Genomic DNA, 24,058 nt, shown 5'->3' on the forward strand with positions numbered 1-24,058 from the left:
AAAACGACGCTGAATTTTAATTACACACATACTTAGAAATGAAAGCGACAGCGTGAAACGCGAGTTTAGCCACTAGAAAATTTAAAGACGTTACGGTTTTCATGAGTACAAACTATGGCAGTACATATATATATAATTATATTATATTTTATTTTGTTTACAATATTGGCTGATATGCTCAAGGAGTAAAACATGAACATACGTTGCGTTTACGCGACGTCTACGCTATGAAAACGCTTCTCAAAAACCTAAACTACCCCCAGTACGAAACAGCTTTAAGCTCTATCGATCCAAGCGACTATTGATAGGTTCCTTTGTAGCAATATTGGTTTATATGATTGAGGGTCCGATTATGATCGTTGATTTTCTGTCTAGACGGCTTCGATGAAAATTGACTTAGGTACTTGGAAAAGCCGGTCGATTTTAACCGCAAAATTTCTTTTTAATTTCGTTTTTATCGATTTTGATTGAAAGTGAAGTAACGAATTTTAAATTGATGTTGATTCTGTGGCGCGGTTGATAGTGTATACTACTGCTGATCTTGAGGTCTCGGGTTCGATTCCTGAGTAAATTAGATCATTTCTCAATAGCAGCCCAGAGTCTGGTATATAGCAATAAGCTCGCCCCCTATTACATAGAACTGATAGAACTAACATTGTTAATGTCGTAACGCGGGTGTATTTCATACACCTCCACTACACCTTTGGGTATAACAGGCCTATTTAATTTTTTTACTAATTGCACATGATTAGGTATTTTGCAAGGAAAAAGAGGTGGCTTTTGCCCAGCAATGGGGCATAAAAGAGGACTGAAATAAAAAACAATTATAAGACGTTTTAAAATTTAATTGTAACATTTATTTATTAAGATGTTCCGTATATCATGTTTCAACCTGCCCTGTTTAAATCGCATTGCGGTACGTACGTCTTAATGTATCCCGGGGGTGTACTGACCAATGTTGCAGGTTTCTGTCTTAAACCTGTATAGTTCTGCAGTGCTTAAAGACTTTAACATTACTTTAGTAAGGAGGTTCTCTGTTCTTCTTTAGGTATATTGTCAATTTGTACTAATATTATCAATACGAAAATAACTATCTATCTGGACGGGCTGTCTAATCTTCGTATCTAAACCAATGAACAGATTTGAATGAAATTGTGTACAAAGATAGTTTGAGACCCAAGAAAAAAGAAAAAATAGTTTTTGTCGTGGATATCCAAAGGGAACGGGAATGTTATGCGTGAATAAGCCATATTAGGGATATGGTTCACGTGGTCTTTGAGTAACAAAAAAAAAGTTTTCCACAGTCATTAACCTTTTTTAAATAATAATATGGTAGATTTAAAGAAACCATAAAATAGCACTTAAATTGAAAAGAAACAAACGTTTGTTTAACTACGTGTAGGTACAACACTAACATTTGAGTAGTGTATTAGCAAAACACATAAATCTATTGAAATGTAAACGATTATCCTATCAATCGGAACACTAAAACGTCTGTCTAGAAAAATAGAATATCGGTAAAGTTTGACCTGAAAGTTGTCTTGCGGTTCCGTATTTTGTCTACTAATTTAATATTCGTTTTAAATCTATTAAAATTGGTCACTAAAATAATCTGATAGTTAGAGTAAATAACTAAATTTATTTATTACATTATAACATATCTTTACATTCATATTAATATGCTATTATACTAAACTAATTATTTATATTATTAACAAAAAAGAAACATATAGTAAGAAAAAAAAAACAATAAGTTAAATTAAATTAAAATAAACCTACAGGGTATATTAGTATATTTAGAGTTATACTTAGTTTTATCCATTTAAGCCAATCATATTGAAATCATTGAACACGAAAAAATAATATGTTCAACATCTTCAAAATCTTAGTTCACATACTCGCCATTTCTATTCTACAATCGTAATGCTATCAAGTGAACACTGTCGGACCACATACGACACCCTCTGTGCCAAATTTTAAGCTGATAGCGGTGATTTCCGACATGCAATTAGGCACATAGCTGTGGTTGTTTAGACTAAGATAATATGTAGTGAGAATAAAGTAACCCTTAACCAAAAATATCTATACAAATATTATAAAATTGAAGAGTTTGTTTGTTTGTTTGAACGCGCTAATCTCAGGAACTACTGGTTAGAATTGAAAAAATATTTTACTGTTGGATAGCCTATTTATTGGAGACGGCTATAGGCTGTATAACATTATGCTATGACCATTAAGAGCGGAGTAGCAACAGTTTCGCGGGTCAGCTAATTGTATATAAAAAAAATTCATGTTCTGAAACAACACATTCAAAACCATTTCATTTGAAAGGTCATAAGTAGCTGTGAATGTGGGCGGAGAGCTTCAAATCTCCCATCTTATACAGCGTAACAATACACCAAATAACTCTATTTGAAGAGCAACTTTGACGTTTGCGGGCATTGAGTCTTACTAAAGTTCAAAAGGTCACTATTTCTACCCAACAATTTTAATACGAGACCCTAAAAAACAAGCTTGCGGACGCTATAAACCAGTAACCGAGCTACGATAAACAATCGTCGAGTAATAGTAAAGATTTTATTCAGTATTTGGCAACGTGTACCATGTTTATTGCTTGTAAATCCGGGGGCGAAAGTCTTGATAGTGCTTTGACATGGCACTACGTGGAATAATGCCAAGTAACCGAAAACGGATTCTAAAACTATGTGCTCTCTTGTATTGGGAATAGATTTGAAACTGTAATTGTTGCGAGAAGTTATTTTAATTGTTTCTTTAAGGAAATTTCGTGGAATTAATTCGGCAATTATCTGTGATAATCGGCAATTTTGCTGTGAAATTCTTGCAATTAGTACAGCCGCGCGGATCGATCTCTGAGGTTCAGTTACGCTTGCCGAGGTTGTTTTGTGGATGGGTGACCATATTATACTTTCTGAATTCCTTTGTGTTTCGAAAAGTTCGTTAAATTGTGGGTTCCAGCTGTCATTTTCCAAGATCTTTGACAGTCGTTAACATACGTCGGAAGCCTGAAAGTCTGACAAGCAGTCTTACCGAAGGGTATCGTGTTACAACCTGAGTAACTGGGTAGTGGAGGTCCCATAGGCAGTAGCTCCATGTCAAATACTGGTATCCAGCTGCATCCGGTGAGACTGGAAGCCGACTGCACCATAGTTGAAAGAAAGGCTAGTCTGATTGACCCTTTTATAAATTTCTATAGTCAGACTGAAATTATGTATCGCTTTATTCTTCGTTGGATAATATAATATACATATATACCTTCGTTTTTCATTCATATATGCCTACGTTTTTCATTAGGTATGTGTGATTTAAATCGTCAATCAAAAATTAGTAGTTATCATTTGCGGTGTGTGGTTATTGCGGTTTAGTTGAGTGTTAATCGAACAATTTATATTAATTCACTAATGAATGTTATGAACGTATAGGTAACATACCGAATTAACCAACTGTATCAGTGATTAAATGACACATCAACTGAAAATTATCCATATTGCTTGTTCAAGTTAATTTAATTTTTATTGAGCCACTTATCTTACTTATCTAAATTGATTGTGAATATAGCAATAACGAATGTGGGACTATTGGCCCGAGAATATTTAGCCACCCAAAAAAAAAAATCGTACATAACTTCACACGTATATTACCCGAAATTGTAGGTAAAAGTTCACCCAAAGTTATAAAATTCGCCCACGTTTCGTCATGTACAATTACAATTTTATTTCCATGTAATAAATAAATACCCAGTAAAAAGGGGCGTACTGAAGAAGCACATTCCTCGACTTCACCCGAGACCTCTACAAGGCAGTCGCCCCTTACAGACTGCGCCATAGAAGCAGTCATTCAATATTTATATGAATGTTAGATTTTTGAAATAACATATTAAAAGCATTCATATTAAATTTCCATAATATTTTTGTTCCAGAGCCTAGTAGCCCGCATCCAGAAAGAGCGTGATGCAGCCCTCGCGGACGCGGCCAGCAGTCGCGAGCGCGCTGAGGCGGCGGCCGCGGCGGCCAACAGAGCGGCCAGGGACCGAGACAGCGCGGCCACGGAGCTCGACGTGCTCAGAGAACGGTGGGAGAAGGCGCATCAACAACACCAGAAGCTTACGGTAAGAAGAAGCTAGCTAATTAATGTATTTTATTCAAAGATATCAAGTTTATTATAGAAGAAACGTTGCTATGTGATAACTAAAACAGGACCCGGTAGTCCTTTTAATAAAGAACGCAATCATTTAATAAACTGATTTATGTGGATGTCAATTAAATCTATTTGTATTATTACCAAAACACGTACACATGTTTTCTGTTGGTCTTGTTAATAAAATAAAATGAGTAAGGCGCTGTCTCCACGAGCGAGAGAATCGCGGCGATATTATCGTCGTGCCACGTATTTCTATACACTCTCTATGGAACCGTCTCCACATGGCGATAATATCGCCGCGATACGACGAGTGGCAACGAGCGTGCGAAACGTCAATACATCGTCGCTAGTCGGCCGCGACAAGCAGCGGGTCCGCCGCGCGATCGCGGCGAGCGCGCAGCGAGCGCGCTGTCAAATGCAGTGTCATTTATTTTCAATGTTGCCTCTTGTTTCGAGAAGCTTTTTAAACAAGGAAAACGCGGGGATACCGTTACGAGTAGCCGCGGAATCTCTGCGATTCCGTTACGACTCGCGTCGATACGCGGCGGAATTATCGCTCGTTCGTGGAGATTGTCCGACGATACATGGGCGGACTCGTCGCGATTCTCTCGCCCGTGGAGACAGCGCCTATTTCTTTCATTTTGAATTAAAAATAACGTCAGCTCGTTTTACTTACTTAAGTTTGGACTGATTAATCCAAATTATATTAAAGCTAGACAAGGACTACTTATTAAAAAAATAAACTTTCTCAGATGAATCAAGAACTGAAATATACAGGGTGTGGCGTAAATAATGGATAATCCTTTACCAGCGGATGGGCGACTTCCCGACTGATCTAAAAATTAAAATTTACCTCTGGCACAAGTATCATAGTTTTTGAGATATTGGCCATTTTGTGTGTTTTTTAAGAAAGCGATTTACGCTCTTAGTTTTTGATGCTGTGATCACAAATTAAGGCTTTTTTTTATCCGTTTTTTGCAAATAAATCCTGAATAGATGTGCTATTGAATCTACAATCTTGTTTTGTTATTCCTACTTGTTTTTTATTTGAATTATGCATTCAAAGTTAAATTTTATAATCTTTCACAACTTTCGTGCAACTTTGAGCACTTGTGGTGAAAAAAAAATGTATGGTGGCTTTACTGCTCACGCCATAAATAATTTCTAAATTTTATTAGAATTCTAAATTGGTATAACATGCAGCATTAATACTGATTATTGTCAAAATATTACAAAGAACTTAAATTATTAACACTTTTGCCGGTCGACTAATTTTATTTTTGCACGCTAAGCGCGTTCTAGATTCAATAGCACATCTATTCAGGATTTAATTGCCAAAAAACGGATTAAAAAAAAGCCTTAATTTGTGATCGCAGCATCAAAAGTACGAGCGTAAATCGCTTTCTTAAACACACATAATGGCCAAAATTTTTTGCAAATAAATCCTGAATTGATGTGCTATTGAACCTAATATCATGTTTTGTTATTACTACTTGTCTTTTATTTAAACTATGCATTCAAAGTTAAATTTTATAATTTTTCAACACTTTTGTGCAACTTTGAGCACTTGTGTGCAGTGTTGAAAAGAAAGAAAAAAAAAAGAAATACAAAACATAAATATTATTCAAATAATAAAAATAATTAGAAATCTAAAAAAAACTAATCTGTTGACAAATAAATAATTTTTCATCAACTTGTACCTAATACATTATTTTGAAATAGACTTGGTAGAACCAGCACAGTTCCAAGCCTTTTTTATCATCTAAATAATCTTTAATAGTGTAATAACCCTATAGACATGAATATTTGAAAGCAAACTTATCTTAAACGCGTGCAAAAATAAAATTAGTCGACCGGCAAAAGTGTTAATAATTTAAGTTCTTTGTAATATTTTGACAATAATCAGTATTAATGCTGCATGTTATACCAATTTAGAATTCTAATAAAATTTAGAAATTATTTATGGCGTGGGCAGTAAAGCCACCATACATTTTTTTTTCACCACAAGTGCTCAAAGTGGCACGAAAGTTGTGAAAGATTATAAAATTTAACTTTGAATGCATAATTTAAATAAAAAACAAGTAGTAATAACAAAACAAGATTGTAGATTCAATAGCACATCTATTCAGGATTTATTTGCAAAAAACGGATAAAAAAGAGCCTTAATTTGTGATCACAGCATCAAAAACTAAGAGCGTAAATCGCTTTCTTAAAAAACACACAAAATGGCCAATATCTCAAAAACTATGATACTTGTGCCAGAGGAAAATTTTAATTTTTAGATCAGTCGGGAAGTCGCCCATCTGCTGGTAAAGGATTATCCATTATTTACGCCACACCCTGTATATGTAATTCACTAGAATACATTATGTACAGTTTTAAACAATTTCAATTTAGCATTAGCAAGACAACCTGAAATATCTAGGTAATATAGCAGCTAATTGCCTTAACTGCCGATATTGAATACCAAAACAATCTTGATTAATTTACAATTATACTGTTTCAGATGGAACGAGACGACGCTCTAACCGAACTTGAAATTCTCAAAGAAAAGCTCGACAAAGCCCTCTACTCCACTCAAAAGACCATCGAAGAGAAGGAGACCGCGCACAAAGAATACGAAAAAATGCTTGAAAAGTATGATAGGTATATTATCTACTACTGCGCTAACTGTAGGAAAAGCACTGATTGTCCTAACACTGTCCCTTTCTTACTCGCTATTTGCTCTATTTCCTTCTCCCTCGTGTGTGAAGCTAGAAATATATTTACATGTACTAACCCGTTTTCTTGTTATTAACCAAAAAGACATGTGTCGTATTTTACTGATCTATTCTACGTTTTGTAGAACACTGCTCGTCCCCGTTTGGTTTTGATTTTGTAATTTATCTTCCAAAATACATTACAAATGTTCAACATTGCATTACAAATGTGAAGGTATTGAAGCTATTTGATATTCTAATTAAAGATTTCTGAAAAAATCTATGATAAGGTTTTTAGTGTTTAATGTAATGCAAACAAGGACATTATAATTTTTTCCATGTCATCCGGTCAGAACCCTAAAATTTATGTTAAACCACTCTAATTCAAAAGTGTAGAGCAAATATCTATGAGAGTTGTAAGTTGGAGTTGGAAATCAGCCTTCGTCCTACAAGTGTAGCGCAGTACATGTCGTCTTGTGTTGGTGGCGATGTTCGTGATAGTCCGTAGAAAACTCAACCTTAACATCACCTGCTAAAATATATTTTTCTTCTTTCCAGGTCTCAAAACGAAATCTACAGACTGCAAAACAAGATCGAGATACTCGAAGCAGATAAAGATCGTATTGAATTGGAGTTCGAGAAACAGGCACACCTTGCAACAAAATCACGAGATGACCAAAGGAAACTCCAAGACGAATTGGCTAGATTACAAGAAATGTATGACAGAGCATCTTTACAGCTTGGCCGAACGAAAGAACAAGAAGAAAAGGCAAAGGAAGATATGGATAGACTAAGCGTTGACATCGAAATGGTGCGAGAAAGATACGAAAAGAGCCAGATTGAACTGCGAAGACTACAAGCCGAGAAGGAGAAACTGATTGCTGATAGTGAACGTTTGCAGTTCGAATACGATAGGGCAATGACACAGTGTGGTAAAGCGCAGGCCTCGAACGAAAAAACTCAGGAGGAAATGGCTAGAGTGCAAATCGAACTTGAGAAAATGTACGACAAACATGACAAAGTATCGTCTGAGCTTAGAAGAGTACAAGCCGAGCTGGACAAGGTGAAACAAGATGCCAGCGGCGCGAGAGAAGAGGCGGAGAGATACGCCGCTCGATACGGAAAGTATCACGACACTAAAGAAGAACACGAAAGAACGAAGTTGGAGGTGGAAAGACTTCGCACACGGTTAGAGAAGACCACCATTGACCTGGAGCGGGCGCGTAAGGCGGAGGAAGAAGTTGTCCGTCTGCGATCGGAGCTCGAACGCGTCGAAAGTCTCCGAGGTAAATACCAATTCGAACAGGACAAATGGACCAACGAAATAAACCGACTACAGGCCGAACTAGACAAGCAGAGGGAACGCTACGAGTCGTCGCAGGCTGACATACAACGTCTGCAGGCAGAGAAGGATCAAGCCGAGACCAAATTCCATGAGATGAATATACAATTGGAATTGTCTAAGAGTGAAGTGACGAAACTTAGTGGGACGTTGGAGAAGCAGAGGACAGATTTAGAACGCGCTCATATTGAGTGCGAGAAGTTCAGAGATCGGTGTGAGAAACTCAAACTGCGGTCAGAGCAGTTGGATAAGGACAATGAGAGACTCAAAGGGGAACTGCAACAGATCGAAAGAATGAAGTTACAAGCGGTTGCTGGAGACAAAGCTAGGACGGAAGACAGGCTCGAAATCGAGCGTCTTCGTGATAAACTTGAGAAGGCAATACAAGCAAGAGACGCCACAGAAATGGAGGCGGGCCGCTTAGCTAAAGAACTAGAGAAATCTCAGATGCATCTCGCTAAATATCAAGAAACGAACGAAACTACTCGCGTGGAATACGATAGGATGACAAACGAGCTTGGTCGAATGCATGAACGTTTAGAACGAACGATATTAGAAATGAGACAGATAGAACAGGAGAGAGATGCATTGAGAGCAGAGATCCAGAACACGAGACGCAACGTCGAACAACAACAGAGAACTTTGGACCACCGAACGCAAGAAACGTTAGTCAAACTACAACAAGAATTGGCACAGTCCGTGCGAGACAGAGAAAAGATGGCATCGATACTAGAACAGAGAGACAAACAGGCCGACGCTATAGAAAAACAGATAGTCAAATTAGAAGCAGATACGAAGCAGCTAACGATCGAACGCGACCAATTAGTCGCACAGCTGGAAAAGTCGCAAGACATGTTAGTGAACTTCCAACGCGAGTTGAACGCTTCGGAAGCAGAACTGCAGAAACAGCGAGAAGAAGTGCGTAGATTGAAAGAGGAACAGCGTAAAATGGCTCAAGACAGTGAACGCGGCACCAAATCTGTGCTCGAAAATCGTGATAGAGAGATCGCTAAATTGCAACAACAAGTGCAAGCTGTTACAAAGGAGAAAGATACAATTAGACAGAGAGCTGAAAAGGCAGAGAAAGAGGCTCAGAAAGTGGGTGAGATTGAGAAATGGCGTGCGGCCGTCGAACAAGAGAAGTCTAAGGCTATCGCCGCGGAGAGAGCGTTGGCGGAATGTCAGCAACGTCTCCAAGGTCTTGAGAAGCAATTCCACGCTCAGCAGCAGCAAATACAACAGATGACTGCAAGAGGAGGGGCTGATGTTCGCGAAGTGCAGAAACAATTGGAGGCAGCTCAGGCCGAAACTCGGGCGCACGCGGTAGAAAGAGAACGATGCCAGGCACAACTGGAGATGCTTGTCCAAGAATTGGAGAAAAGCCAGGTCAGTTGGAGGATCGCCCGGCGAGAGCGGAGTGCCGCGTAGTGGTTCAATCGAGTTTTAGTTCTCATTAATTTGATAGTAATTCGCTGTGATACATACGATAGAAATTAGATAAATTATTATTCAAAAAAAGAACACTAATACATATTTTTCTGATCAGAATATTTTCATAATGCAAAATATTTACATCAAAATTATTACAATTCTACACCACACGAAACGAATTTATTATAATACTCATTAGAGTACGGCAATTTGAACAAAACTTTTACGTGAAATGTATCAAAAATATAGTCAAACATGAGGACAGAAGAAGTTTATCAACGATGACTAAAGTTACATTAAATGTCATAGCGCACTAAACAATCTTAACCACACAAATAAATTCTCAATTGGTAACATAAACTCGATTGAACCTCCCCGCGTGAACGTTGTCTGCTTCGATCATTGCACCGGATAGATAGATATTTTATTTGGATGTTCATACTTTTTGTTCAGCCATCGAACAGTCGGGCATTGTTGTTGTATAGTCGTAGCATGTCACCCACGGCCCGCGGGGCATCCTCCAACCCCTCATTCGTATTTATTTTATTAGTTTCATCTTTACGTGAAACGTTGAATGTTTGAGCCAGCAATGTTTTTGCACTACACATTTTCACTGCACCGGGAATGCAATCCTAATACCACGAATTGTCTAGTGCCCGGTTTCTGAGTACATTTAGCGGTAGTTTATCTATTCAACAGCGTTTAAACTAATATAAAAAAAAACGCTATTGAATAGATAAACTACCGCTAAACGTACCTCCGAAACCGGGGATTAGAGACATGCACTGTCGAGGGTCTTTCAGTCTCTCGGCGACTGACTACTATTTACATATGGCCGCCGTCACCAGGCAATTTAAACCATCAATTACACGTTGAGCTGCATTCGTATTACATCTTTTATATATTTAAAAATCAACATGCCAAAAAAAAAACACACATTAGTATTTTGCTCCTCGCGATTGCTTTCTTCGTCATCCCTAAAGGGTCACTTAAAAAATCAATCTAATAAAAGAGTATGTGAAAAAAGAGAGAGAGAGAAGAAATCTCATTATAGGCAGAAATCTACCCTAAAATATTATGGGATCTGCATGTAATTGTCTTAGTGTATTATTGTATCTATATCTATTCACTTGAAAAAACACAGCGTAAGAATGTCAATTTCAAATAAGCATTTTGCTCTTTTTATTCTGCCTTGCTACAGTTTCTTTTGACAGAGAAAAACGTGTTTCAAATTGATAGGTATCAATACGTCATTACGTTTTGCTGATGTCTACATCTTTACACTTATTTAATTACATTCAAGTAGCATTCGTGTCAGTGTTAAATGTTCGGTGCAAAAATATCGCAGCTTTATTGTTAAAAGTGTAATTTTATATCTTTTTTCAGCTATTGTACTGTGTATATTTGCAATCATTGTTCATCTAAATAAATGTGTTTTGGGATAATACCATTTATCATTAAAATTATTTGGCTGCGATCAAGTAAAACATATATTTTGCAATTATTTGTAAAATAAAGTTTACGCTTATTGAATTGATATTGCGATGTTTCATATTAGCTTTTTAGGCTTTCGTGATTCGAGGCTAATTTTCTATAGGGACATTCCTATTAGGCAAACTGATAATGGCAGAGGGTTTTCTGTTAACACCTACCTTATAGCAAACCACCGACACAATTCCATAAATTTAAGCGCATTTCAAAATGCAAGTTTGGATTTGCGCATCGGTAAGCGAGCGAAGCGCAAGGTTAAGCGTTATAAATCGACGTATTTTCACATCATTCATTGTTACGCTTAAAAGCTATAACTTTTATTCGCTTACCATCCTCACAGGAAAATGAATGTTTCAAACCCTGCAACGAAATCACATTCAACTTTTTTATAGAAATTAATCACATCACTACTATTCACATAACAGCAAACTCTCTACCAAAACCACAGTTTGTCTATAAGGAATGTACCTTTAATGCCACGGTCATGTTCCCTAACATAAAACTTTCATAAACAGCTCGATCTCCGCGAGGCGACGAAGAAATTACAGCAGGCGGGCGCTCAAAACGCGAAAGCTGGGGACGATACAGCCCAAGCTAAGAAGCAACTGCAAGACGAATTCAAGAAGTTAGATGATGCAAGAAGACAGTTTGAGGAGCAGAGGAGAACGGTGGAGAACAAGAGGAAAGACGTGGAAGAGAAGGAGAAGTCGCTTACGGAGTTAGATCGACAGTTGAAGAAGAGAAAAGAGCAAATGGACCAAATGGAAGCGTCTTTGAGGAAGGTTCGTATAACATAGGGACTCATAGAATTGATAGAATTGTTCCTTTATACAGTGGTAGTTAATGAAATCTTTAAGTTATTTTAGAGCCATAAGCTGTTAGAAATAAAATACAAACTGATTATTAAGGAGCAATACTATAATTTGGTTGAAAAACAGAAGACTAGTTTGTCATGCTGAGGTTAAAGAAACAGGGTTGCTGTGTTCTCTATATAAAGCAATTAAGCTTAAGTTAACGGTTTCTGCATCCGCTAATACTAACGTTTGAGACTTGCATCAACTAACTAAGAAGCATGTTTGTTCACAGGCCGGCGGCAGCACAGCAGCAGTAACAGATCTGAACCGCAAGCTAACAGACACGCAGAAGGAGGCGGAGCAGCTCAAGTCGCAGCTGGAGCAGAGCAAGGACGAGGCGCAGCGGCTCACGGCCGACACGGAGCGCCTGCTTCAGCTCGTACAGATGTCGCAGGAGGAGGCCGCGCAGAAGGAGAAGTCCATTATGGAGCTGCAACAGTTAGTATTATTTATTATAGCCGCTGCACAGTACTCAGTAAAGCTGCGTACCGCTCCGTACAGTTGCGTAAAGCTGCATACAGCTCCGTAAAGCTCCGTAAAGCTCACTACAGTCGTAGCACGATGAGGAGAAGACATCGTTATTGAGTTATTAATTACGTAATTAAGGGTAGTTTCACGACTTATGAATTGTTGTTGGTTAGAGTATGTCATAGATGAAGTTACACCAAATGGATGAGACGAACTGTCAATAATGGCCATTATATTTAACTTTGATCAGAACATTGATTTGAATTCATTCAAAATACATAAGTAAAGGTATCCTCCCATCATCGTTTAAACGATTACGCGTCCTATAAAGGATAAACTACGAGAAGATCTGTGTTAAAAGTATAAAAATTATGTGAATACTAAAATTACTATTTTCTACTTTCCAGGTCTGTGAGGAATCTTCAAGCCAAACTTAAAAGTCAGCAGCAAGCACAAGCACAAAGAGAAGAGGTACGTTTTACTTACATTCGTATTCTAACAACAACTATGATAATCTCATAAGAAACTCATCAATGTAACTAATAAATTGACATATACATGCACGAGACAATTACTTTGATCATTCAGAGTCTGATAATATAAATATAATGTAAACTATTGTTATTCTTAAAAAACATATAACGTGCTTTCAACAGCATGGAAGTAACACTAATAAGAATCTCGAAATTACAGTTTCAAAAACTGTATTTAACATTATTTGTGATTTAACAGTTAATATTTCAAGAGCAGATTCAGAATTTTCTACATGTAACTACAAAATCATCACCAAAATAGTCTGTTAGTTCAAAGACAGATGTTCTTGAAATATTGACTGCATGCTTGTAAGTGCTACACACATATTCGATTCGACATTAATCGGCCCAGTCGGCAAAATGAACCCGATCGGTGCCTCGATTCCTCTACTATCGACTACCGTCAACCGAACTGTCATCGAGAAATTTTGTATGAAAATCTGATCAGCGCCTCTGACCGGTGTCGTAGGAAACATTTTGGCAGTTCATTCTAAATGTCAAAATTCGATAGCTAGCCGGTTGTCGGTAGTCGATAGTGGTAGAGAATCGAGCTACGGTACAAGCCGATTAAGTGAGTTGAGTCGGTTTGTCGAACATTGCCGAACCGAATATACCGAATATGTGCGTAGCAAGCCTGAATGTGTATCCATATGTGTCTACTAACAACATGTACTAACGAAACTAACTTTTGTTTCACGCAGGCCGGACCCGCTGGCTTCCTCAAAAGCTTTTTCTAAGTTAGTCCTTCGCACCAAGACTGTCGTTCATTTATTTGCTCTTTTCATTTAACAAACGTTTTTGTTTAACTGTCCAACTAACTTCCGAGCGACAACCAAATTCCACGTCTTTCGGTAAAACATCACGTAAGCTTTACAAACGCAATTTCGTATTAAGTAATGTTATCAATATTTATATTGAATATTTATAACAAAGTGTTCAGATAATAAATACATTGATCTCTTGTTGATAGTCCGAACGCCGTTTACTCCTCAAATCGTACATTGTAACCTGCACACAATAACGATAATTATTAGTTTAGAATAATTTAAGTGATGTTTAAAAACAAATAAATAATCGTGTTCAGCGGGGATTATTTTTTAAGTAATAAAAAATACAATATTGTAAAACTGTTAAGTAAACATGTATCTAGATAGATCGAGTAAGTTGTCCACTAGTCGATGTTACCCAGCTTCAATCTTGTTATGCGAATATCAATAACTATAAATAAAACAAAATCTATGTTGACCTCTCTCGACTTATTTGTTGGGTTTATATTGTTGATACGATTATGTTGTTGAAGTAAATCTATTCGTTTTTCTTATTGGTTTGTTTTTTGTTTATTTATTTTGTTGTTTCGAACCCTACGGTAGGATCTGACGCGCGCGAGGCAGAGCGAGCTAGCGACCATGAGAGAACTGGAAAGTACTCTGAGACATAAAGACGCGCTCAAAACTAAGTTGGAGGAGAGCAAACTGAAAGTTATCGATTTAGAGATAGAGCTAAACGAATCATCGCTTATTCTGTCAGAAGTATTAAAGATGTCTGACGGGCAAGACTTAAACAATATTAAAAGGAGTAAGAGCTTTTTCGAGTTGCAAAAGAGTGGTAAGGTAGTGGATAGGCTTGACAAATGCAGATTTAGTAGAAGCGACAATGACTTAGATTTGCACTGTAGAGAGAAGAGGGAACCGCCGAGTGTTAGTAAATTGACGAGGAAAATATCTGATATGACGAAGGAAATAGGTATCAAGAATTCTAAAATTATTGAACAACAACGATGTATATCTATATTGGAAGAAGCTTTGAGGGAGAATAACAATATAGCTGAGTTCGAACAATTATTAGCGGTTGTGAGAAGTAAAGACGAAAGGATCAATGATTTGGAACAGATAGTCAATAAAAGATGCGTTGTAAACGCAAACGAAATGAAAGACAAAAGAATATTGGAACTGGAGGAAGCTTTGAAAGAATCGTTTATGATAGCGGCCGAAAGAGAAAAAGTATTTTATGAAGAAGAACAGAGGAGAATCGAAACTTTGAGAAAGGTAAATATAACATTGTTTCTCTTTTTTTATACTTTACTATTACAATAATAACCAGAAGTAGAAACTCATGTGAAAAAGGAGACGTATTTCTTTTACTATGCCTATAGCGTAATGTTCAAAACAATATTTCAGTATCGTGGATTCGAATTCCGGTTAGAAAAATAAATTAGTTTGACACTTAAAAATGTCCTTGCATCTATAAAGTATAACTATTAGTGTTTCTGGACATTAAAAGATATTCTAAATAAACTTTGACTCAAAGCCTAACCCATTTTTATAAGAGTATTCTTAGAAAGATAGTATTGAAAGTTGCAATACATATATCAATAGCAAAATACATTAGATATTTATAAAAACACTAATTCCCTAACATCCTACAATATCCTTACCTCATTGGCATGTTCTTTCAGATGAGTAAAATGGAGCAACGCATTCGTTCGCTGCAGAACGCATCAGCGCTGAGCTGCGAGACTTGTTCCTCAGTGTTAAAGCGATTGAAGCGGCTGGAAGATCAGTTGAACCACTGCCAGAACAACAGGGACTTAGTGTTGCGACAACTATCGCATGTTATGTAAGTTTACTAATGTAACTAAATACAAGATTTTGACTTAGTTACTGGAGCTATGCTGGCCTTTGGCCATGTTCTTTTCATAGAAAGTGTATCTGGATCCTAATGGGTGTGTTGGGTTGGTAACCGTTGTCTGGCCTAGTTGCCGTTGTTTCGTTTCGGACTGTTATAAGTTACGAGGTAACTCTAAAAACCCTCAAATATTTTTTGCTTGACTTAGCAATGTCGTGGTACAAATCTAACTAAAAATGAAAGTTTCAATTGTCTAAAATCAATATCGAGTCTTTTGCCCATACTTTTTTGGAAGCATCCAAAATTAAACCTATGAAACCCTTTTAGTTAACAAAGAATAGTGTTTAAGTAGTATAAATGTGAATTCACAGTAGGGTCTTATGTTCATAAGATAAGAGCTAAAGAAATATATTTATAGAATTTTATTTTATAAAGTAAAGATTGAAACTCAAATCAATCATCAATTTCAGTCAAGACGTCCTGGAGTGTGCAATCAGCGAGAAAGACTCTCAGATAGCGGAGTTAGAGGTGAAGGGCGTAATGGATGAGAACGAGACGAACAGATGCGATGCGCTCCGGATAGAGCGAGACAAACTGCTCAATAGGCTTAAGACAGAGGTGAGATTATTATTAACTACTAAATTATTATCCCATTATTCTCTTGTGAGGGAAGAAGACCCTTGCCCAGCAGTGAGATAGTTACGGGTTAAAACAACAGGTACCAGAGTATCTACGTCTACTTAGATACCCAATTCCGATATTAACCGACAGAATTAGACTTCTTTATGAAGCTTCATATTTTATTTCAGGCTTCAAAATCGTAATCCTATCTACTAAAGCTTTTAACTTAGTCACGCAGTGTGTAGTCCTCTAGAAAAACTAAAAAAAAAATGTTCTAAACCTTTTTAATGCTATAAAATTATTAGCCAAAATACCACTTTAGGCCTTAACTTATTTCAAAGGAGTAACTCAAGGGACTATTCTAGGACCAACATTAAAACAAATCACAACTGTTTTCAGAACGAACACATACTAGAACTACAACGGGGTACAATAGAGCCAGCAGCGCCCCCCACAGGTTCGGTGCCTGACCTAACACTGACAGACGAGCTGCTGCCCGTTGCCGACGACAATGTAATTGTTTGGGTATATACGTCACAGTATTGAGAATGGTTTGATGCTTTCCAACGCAAAACGTACGGTAAGGTATTTTAGACACTGACATTTAGGTTTCTCACAAACATCTAGGCTCATATATCTAGGTTCTACCAAATCTATCCAACAGGTTCCAATGATTAAATTCTTTCGTCTGCAATCAACCTAATGTCAAAAAATCTATTGACTGACGTTTTTACACTCTTACGAACAGGGAAGCTAATATTGGCTATATTATCTACCAGCTGTATCAAATGTTGATTGTTTCGAACTATAAAGATCTAGTTCCACAGTAAAAGAGTAAGGTTATTGGTGTCTAAGCCCCGGTTTCAGAGGTACATTTAGCGGTAGTTTATCTATTCAATAGCATTTAAACTCATATAAAAAAAACGTTATTGAATAGATAAACTACTGCTGAATGTACCTCAGAAACCAGGCATTAGTGACACTAGGTTTTTAAACGAGTCAAAGGCTTAACTCTAGTCTACTCTAGTCTTGGAAAAAAGTGTTAATATACACATACACTTGACAATTATGTCCTGAATGGGCTGCTTCTTCAGTAAGGGAAAGTCGATAAAGTGCTAATTCTTTCGTCACTTTCTTCAGTCTTATTTTAACAGGTAAATTATTATAAGATGCAAACCCTTCTTGTTACTGTACTACCAAAAAAGATTTTTATATACTGGTTATGAAGACGTAGGTTACCAACCAATAGTAATAGAAGTCGTGAAGTGAGAGAGGGATAGAAATACGAAATGATAATTTTGTCTCGCTTTAAACCAATGAGACTAAATTATGAATTATTGAAGAAGAGTATGATCACTATGAGGATGTCTAAAGCTGGTTCTAAAACACCGAATACTGTAGATATTTTATTTTACTTCACATTCTAGTCGGCGATATCTAGGTATAACAAATGAAGGCTGCTACATTTTCATACTAAACTTTAAAAAAACTTTTGCATGGATTTACTTTAATACGCTTACAGCAAAAACGATTTTATAGTAATTACACTTTTAGACTGAAACAAGCGACCAACGTCCGCCATGACACCAAGATGGCGGAGGAAGCCATATTAATATTTTTGACAGCTTAACATTAGCGCGCCAATTTAACAACGACTTAAAATTGGAATTGAGAATTTTAATGTTTAAATAAAAATTGCTCAATTTACTAAATATTTAAGTGAGTGCGTGTGTTCTTGCAATTAATAAGAATGCTTTAAGGGCGTGAGAAGTGTTTGAGGGACTTGGGATGATAAGTCCTAAGTCTTTCAATACTTTTGAAGGGATATGATGACGTCATATGACAGTCTACTCCCGTCCATTGCCAAAAGGTTCTCTTAGAAGATAGTTAGAGCCTTATTTATCGAACGTTTGGCTAGTTTGTGTATATCTAGGAGTTAATAGTGTTGGTTATATTAGAGTACAGGTGACACCTAATGATAGTGTTTTACTATAGATAGCAAGAGGACTTTGACCAAAGGATTTTATGTGGAAGGCATTGTTGTTAATATTGCAAACGGCTACTGTACTTAATATTGTTACGACATGCAAATCAGAAACTAATAAGTAACATCAATATAATGACAGCCGTCTTAGTATTTTTTTCACCATAAAAAGAGATAGCAGATTCTTTCTACACAAATAATGAGGATTGTTGATAAAAACATTTTGCAATGATGTGTGAGAGTTTCCCATATCTAATTCAGAACAGCAATGGCACATAACTTGTTTGATATTTTCCTACTCCTCTGAAAAAAATGCGTGAATTTATGTATTTGAAAGAAAAAGTCGTTCCAGTTTGACTTCTGAATTGTATTGTACAGTACTGTAGCTGTTTGCATAAACACATCATATTGTTAACTGATATTCGTAATGACGACAGGAGGAGGACATCCCCGCGACAGTGCTGTAACGACGAAAGCAGCTAAGTCAAAACGTAAATCTGTTTGTGGCCTTAGCCCTCATCACTGCACTTGTCATTCATCACCGCTACCTTACCAACCAATCATCGCTTATCACTCCAGCATTAATGCCAAAATAATATTAAAAATATCGCCCGCTTGCAACTTATGAACCTCCCAAAAAAAAACCAAAGATGTTATATTTCTGTAAATAAAATTTTTGTTTTTTATTTTCTTTTCTTTGTTTTTCTTTTTTCGTTCCGGTAACCCTAAAGTAAGAGATTATTTTTTTATCTCATACAATTGAAGGAACCAAATTATTTATATTATCGTGTATTACAGCACTTGTTATTGTATACCCGTTAGAGCAATAATTACAGACTATTCTAGAACACTTGATGTCTATTTTTAACTTAAATCTAGTCAAATCTATCAATGTTCTAATGCTTTAACATACAAATATATTAATTAAATATATATTAGTTTTCCTACAACGTGTAGAAAAATGATGCTTTACGAATTTACTATGAACGGGATTGAAATATGACTCGTTTGGGAAAATTGGGATTGACCTTGGAACGAGACAAACTGAATTATTTTATAGCCATGAGTGCGTGGTGATAAATAGGACAAATAAATTATTTCTTGTGAGTTTTTCATACACGTTGTATTGAAACACAAACAGTAGATTAATTATAATGTTTTCCTCCTTAAAAGGATTTTAAACTTCTATCCCAACTTTCGGCCTTAGGGATTTGTTTAGTGGAATGTTACTTTAAAATTAGTAGACACTGATATGATATTAGTGATTAATTTGCAACTGTATGATTGCTAGCAGACAATTTCAATAAATTCTTACATATCATGCACAAATTATATAAAAAAGTACATTCAAAGCTGACAGTCTGCATATCATTACGATTTAAATGTAGCTTCTTATTCATAAATCATATAAACCCCTTAGAAAATTGGTGTTCGAGATATTTTCGTGAGACAAGCTTGTACAATGTCAAAAGCACTGCCTTACATTCTAAGTAAAAATATAAAAAAATATTTTTTGTTAAGCGAAAGCCTCGTTTGCTTAGCGAAAGAGCAGGGACGTCCGCTCTCTTCGACTGATAGCGTTGAAATGAGAAACCGCGGGAAATAGCAAGACGTCAATCTTCCGTTACGGCAGCTAACGAACTACCATTGTTCTCGAGTGATTTTATATTTACGTGTTTTGAGCTTTTTATAAATAAAACATTATACAAGAAACAGTATTGTATTTGTGATAATAATAGTACCGGTGTCTACGAAATCCAATTTGTGAAAGATATTATAAATTCCACACGTTGTTACTTATCTATAATATATATAATTACAGATATAAAATAATTATTTGTACATCTAGTTAAGTATTTAAGCCATTTAAGCTTATTGCTGTTTTAAGCAATTGTTTTTTAATGATAAAAAGTCCCATTTTCATAAATTGGATTCTCGCAACAGATATCATAACATCGAAAAAGCATATTTTTCTCGATAACTTAACTTAAAACTTCTAATAAGGGACATTGGTGTGCCGGTTATGTTTGAAACTATTCCAATACCTTAGAATTAAGTGCATTATGAGAACTCGATATTGTTTATGATTACGTTATACTGTCCACTGTTGTCCACTGTTGTCCAGTGTCGTTTAGGTTATAGTCTGATCCTTCCTGTACTATCTCCCACTTATTTATAAATGAATAAAGAATGTTATATTATTTAATCACAAATTATAGAGTGTTGGCAAATTCTATGGCTTTTATACACGGTCGCTGAATGTAGAATGTATATGTACGGTAGGCGGGATGTATAGCGTCGCTGCGTTACGTTGATCACTCGACTAAGTGTCCTCAAGTCCTCAGTGAACTGCAATGACATTAACTTGTTTGGTTTACATCGATGTCCTCTGTTCGGACTATTCCTTCCATAATGTTCGACGTGGCGCAGTGGTATGCGACTTAATCTTTTGTATCGACTCAAGTGTGTAGTTGAATTGTATGATCAGTCACAATAATAATTACGGTATTAAAGTAAATGATATTAGTTACTTGTTACATATTATAATGGTATATAAATAAACCGTGGGTCGTATTGTTTCACAAGTTGTATTGACCGAAATTATGCTGAGATTAAAAAAATACATGTTCTTTGAAAATATAATATCTTCATATACGGAACGGTATTGTTTGTTTTCTTTGACTATTTATTTTCCTTACCCTGTCACCTATAATTCATTAAGGATTTATCTATCTACGATCAGCCGGCATGCAGTAAGTAAGTGTACAGCGAAAATACATCAGGCGTAAATTTATCTCTTATGTAGTACATACCTTTTATATTACATGCCTAGATGGTACTGTAATAAATACTAGTCTTTTGAACGATATCAGCTTATTAAGAGTTCTATCTCTACAGTGAATCTTGAGATGAAACTCCAGTTATTTGTATCATCCGAATTGATATCAAATCTATAGAAAAACGATAAATGAAGAAGTATGAAAGTCAATAATAGAGTCAAAAATAGTAAAGTTCATAACACAAGTAGGTCAAGTTTATGGCTTAAAATGGCTATAAAATGCCATAGCACTGTTTTCAAACCGACTGCACTTAGCACTCAGGTCTTATTATTATAGTCCGACAACTTAATAGAAAGCATTGGCTTGCACGACTAATCTCGATATATTACATTATTCTATGTATTTGCGAAATAAAGTAGCTGCATCAAACAGACCACAGTCAGCTGCATAAGACTGTGGGTCACTGATCACCTATGGTCTAAATACTTGATTCTGATACAACTTCAATAACCCTTGTTCTCTGAATAGGTCCACTGAGAGGAAAAATTTAATGTAGTTAAAATAAGTTTTACTTTTACGAGCATGATTACCTGAAATATTTTTAAGAAATAAGCAGTTCTTAACAATATATTCAGAATTTGGTAGTAGAGCGCTATCTGTTATCGAATAGCTAAACATAAATGACAACTCTTACATGCACATCAAAAGCTCTATACGAAGTTTTTGTCTATTCGGCACTAGATGGCGGTAGACGCAATATCTTTAAGACTTAGCCTCTCTTGTTTGTCAACTTTATGATTGTTGTTTTTGAACGAAATAAAAGTTCAGAATGATTCATGTGGTAAATAACACATTACGTGTATTGTAGCTGAACTTATTCAATTCTACCTATACAAAAACACAAATATCATGGGCTTTAAACCATTTTTTCGTAATAGTATATCACGCCTGTCATACTCGGAGGTGTGAGCAGATTTCAACGTTTTTCTACTAACAATGTCAGCTTCAAATACACATTAGGAAAGACCAAAAGTAGTTAGCCTGACCCGGTAATCGAACCTGAGACCTCATAATCAACCGACGGATGAACTACCGACTGCGGCACAGAGGCATTTTCTTACATTATCTGTTGATTTAAATAAATATTTAATAACTGATAACTTTTACAAACTATCTGTCTATCGGAGTGCTTGCCAGCTGTTATTAGTCTGGCGGAAGTGCGTCGCGCGACCGGAAGCAGGTGCGTGCGAGTTCCGCTCACAATACTGCACTGGTGCACAACGACACAAACTTTATCAACACAGTTTTAAACAACCTTATCCCGATAGCAATAAGGTCGACATTTGAATAACTCGATTTTATATTTGTTGTTTTTGTGCGTAGTGACACTAAACTCACACCTGCCAGTGTGATTGAACCTTATGTTGTATCAATAAAGGCTATTTTCCAATAACATGCAAGTGATGACTTATCGTATGCGTGTGCTAAGGTCGTTCAACTTTATTATCTAGGTGTTAAAGTTCATATTCGTTTGTTTGGATTATCAGATGCATGTGACAAAAGATAAACTTTGCGGTTGTAAGACTCTATTTTCATGGCAATAAGAGTGATTTTCATTTGACGGTACTGTTTCGTATAATCTCTCGGATAAGGTAAGCTTGAAGTCTGCAGTTGGTTTGGACTTTATATACGTGGAAATAAAGGTGATATTTGCTTGTACATATGTGTGAGAAAAGACGGGTCAAAGGGACACTTTCACTTGCTTTACTTTTTTATTCAGGAAAGAGGAAAGTTTTAATTTCTCACATGTTTGTGTGACATTCTATTAATATCTCTTTATGCAATATTGTACGGATTAATGCGATTAAATTATGGAAGTCCGATATGGTATCGACGATATCGAGTAGGAATTATGCCATTGCTAGTTGGATTCACACGGAAAGAGTTCGTTTACTCTATCCATCACCATTCACCATATTATATTTTGTCAATAACAATTGTAATTTAGGTATAATTATCAATCATTATAATTACTTGCAGAATCAAGCCCTTTAGGGGCTAATACATATACCTACTTGACTCAAGTTTAACGTATCGGTATCGTTGAATTGAATTTCATTGAAGACCCGTTCAATGCCATTCTCTTGGTTCAGCGATATGTTAGTAAAATTATAACAAACAGACAGATTTTTCGTATATCTAGTTATAATATTAAATAACTAGATATATAGGTATAACAATCACATTTAAAATAGAAAGCCTATTAATGTAAGCCTATAATATATTCTGGGATAAGCAATGCTACAAAAAGAATTTTATTAGACAACATCAGAACTCTACCTACTTATTCTCTTATTCACCTCATTAAAAGTCAATGAAAATTAACAAGGTTCTCTTGAAAAACGACACCTTACGTCTAAAATGAAATTAGTTCATATTACGACTACAGACACTTCGTTCTGATCAGACTAAGTTGATTTCTCAGAAATAATTAACAAATTGGAGCTCCTACTTACTCATTAACTTGAATTTAGGAAGTTACCTTTTAGAAATGTATTTTTAGTTAAATACTGCTTATTTAGGGATTATCATATTGAATAACAACGAGTATATTACATTAGAAACAACAGTATATTATATATCTTTGTTAGACTGATTTTATTCAAGTAACTCAAGGGCTTCAAATTTAAGCAAAGTGGAGTTTGCACTATGATTGGCGGACTGATAAGCTTCATTTTGTAATATGTACTTCAAATACAATAAACGAATCCAGGATATAACAGCTGTATCGCACAAATATTGTATCCTAGGTTGGAGTTTGAACGCACTAAATGAACTTTTTATTGTGGTAAGATAATTTCCATTTTTTTTGTAGCGAATTTTTTTTTGGTGGATTAAAGAAACTAAAAAGCCATATAAAGTAGAGTTAATGGCTACTCTATATTGTATAAGATGTGTTACAAGTTACAAAGCTATAGACATGGTCCAAGGTTGAACGACAGCTCTAGAGACTATTTGCATAATTGACTCTACATTATGGTGATCACATGGCTACTTTTAATACACAGTGTT

At 36.0% G+C, this 24,058-nt stretch overlaps 1 protein-coding gene across 6 annotated transcripts in view; it reads left to right on the forward strand.

Moving 5' to 3' along the window:
• LOC142983180 (uncharacterized) overlaps positions 1-20,871 on the forward strand; it is a 70,525-nt gene extending 49,654 nt beyond the window's left edge. For 3 of the 6 annotated variants that reach the window (XM_076130061.1, XM_076130064.1, XM_076130065.1), the window contains 11 exons: positions 3,938-4,126; positions 6,665-6,804; positions 7,416-9,585; positions 11,637-11,903; positions 12,208-12,413; positions 12,851-12,914; positions 14,347-15,021; positions 15,432-15,592; positions 16,072-16,219; positions 16,622-16,747; positions 18,644-20,871. In XM_076130061.1, the coding sequence (XP_075986176.1) occupies positions 3,938-4,126; positions 6,665-6,804; positions 7,416-9,585; positions 11,637-11,903; positions 12,208-12,413; positions 12,851-12,914; positions 14,347-15,021; positions 15,432-15,592; positions 16,072-16,219; positions 16,622-16,747; positions 18,644-18,673 (4,176 nt within the window). In that variant the 3' untranslated portion in view covers positions 18,674-20,871. Of the gene's footprint in view, positions 1-3,937; positions 4,127-6,664; positions 6,805-7,415; positions 9,586-11,636; positions 11,904-12,207; positions 12,414-12,850; positions 12,915-13,677; positions 14,298-14,346; positions 15,022-15,431; positions 15,593-16,071; positions 16,220-16,621; positions 16,748-18,643 lie in introns of those variants that run through there. The other 3 variants (XM_076130063.1, XM_076130062.1, XM_076130066.1) reach the window with 3 other exon arrangements.
• The last annotated feature ends 3,187 nt before the right edge of the window (positions 20,872-24,058 follow it).

Source organism: Anticarsia gemmatalis, chromosome 23 (genome assembly GCF_050436995.1).
Source record: "Anticarsia gemmatalis isolate Benzon Research Colony breed Stoneville strain chromosome 23, ilAntGemm2 primary, whole genome shotgun sequence".
In the NCBI taxonomy this organism is placed as follows: Eukaryota; Metazoa; Arthropoda; class Insecta; order Lepidoptera; family Erebidae; genus Anticarsia; species Anticarsia gemmatalis.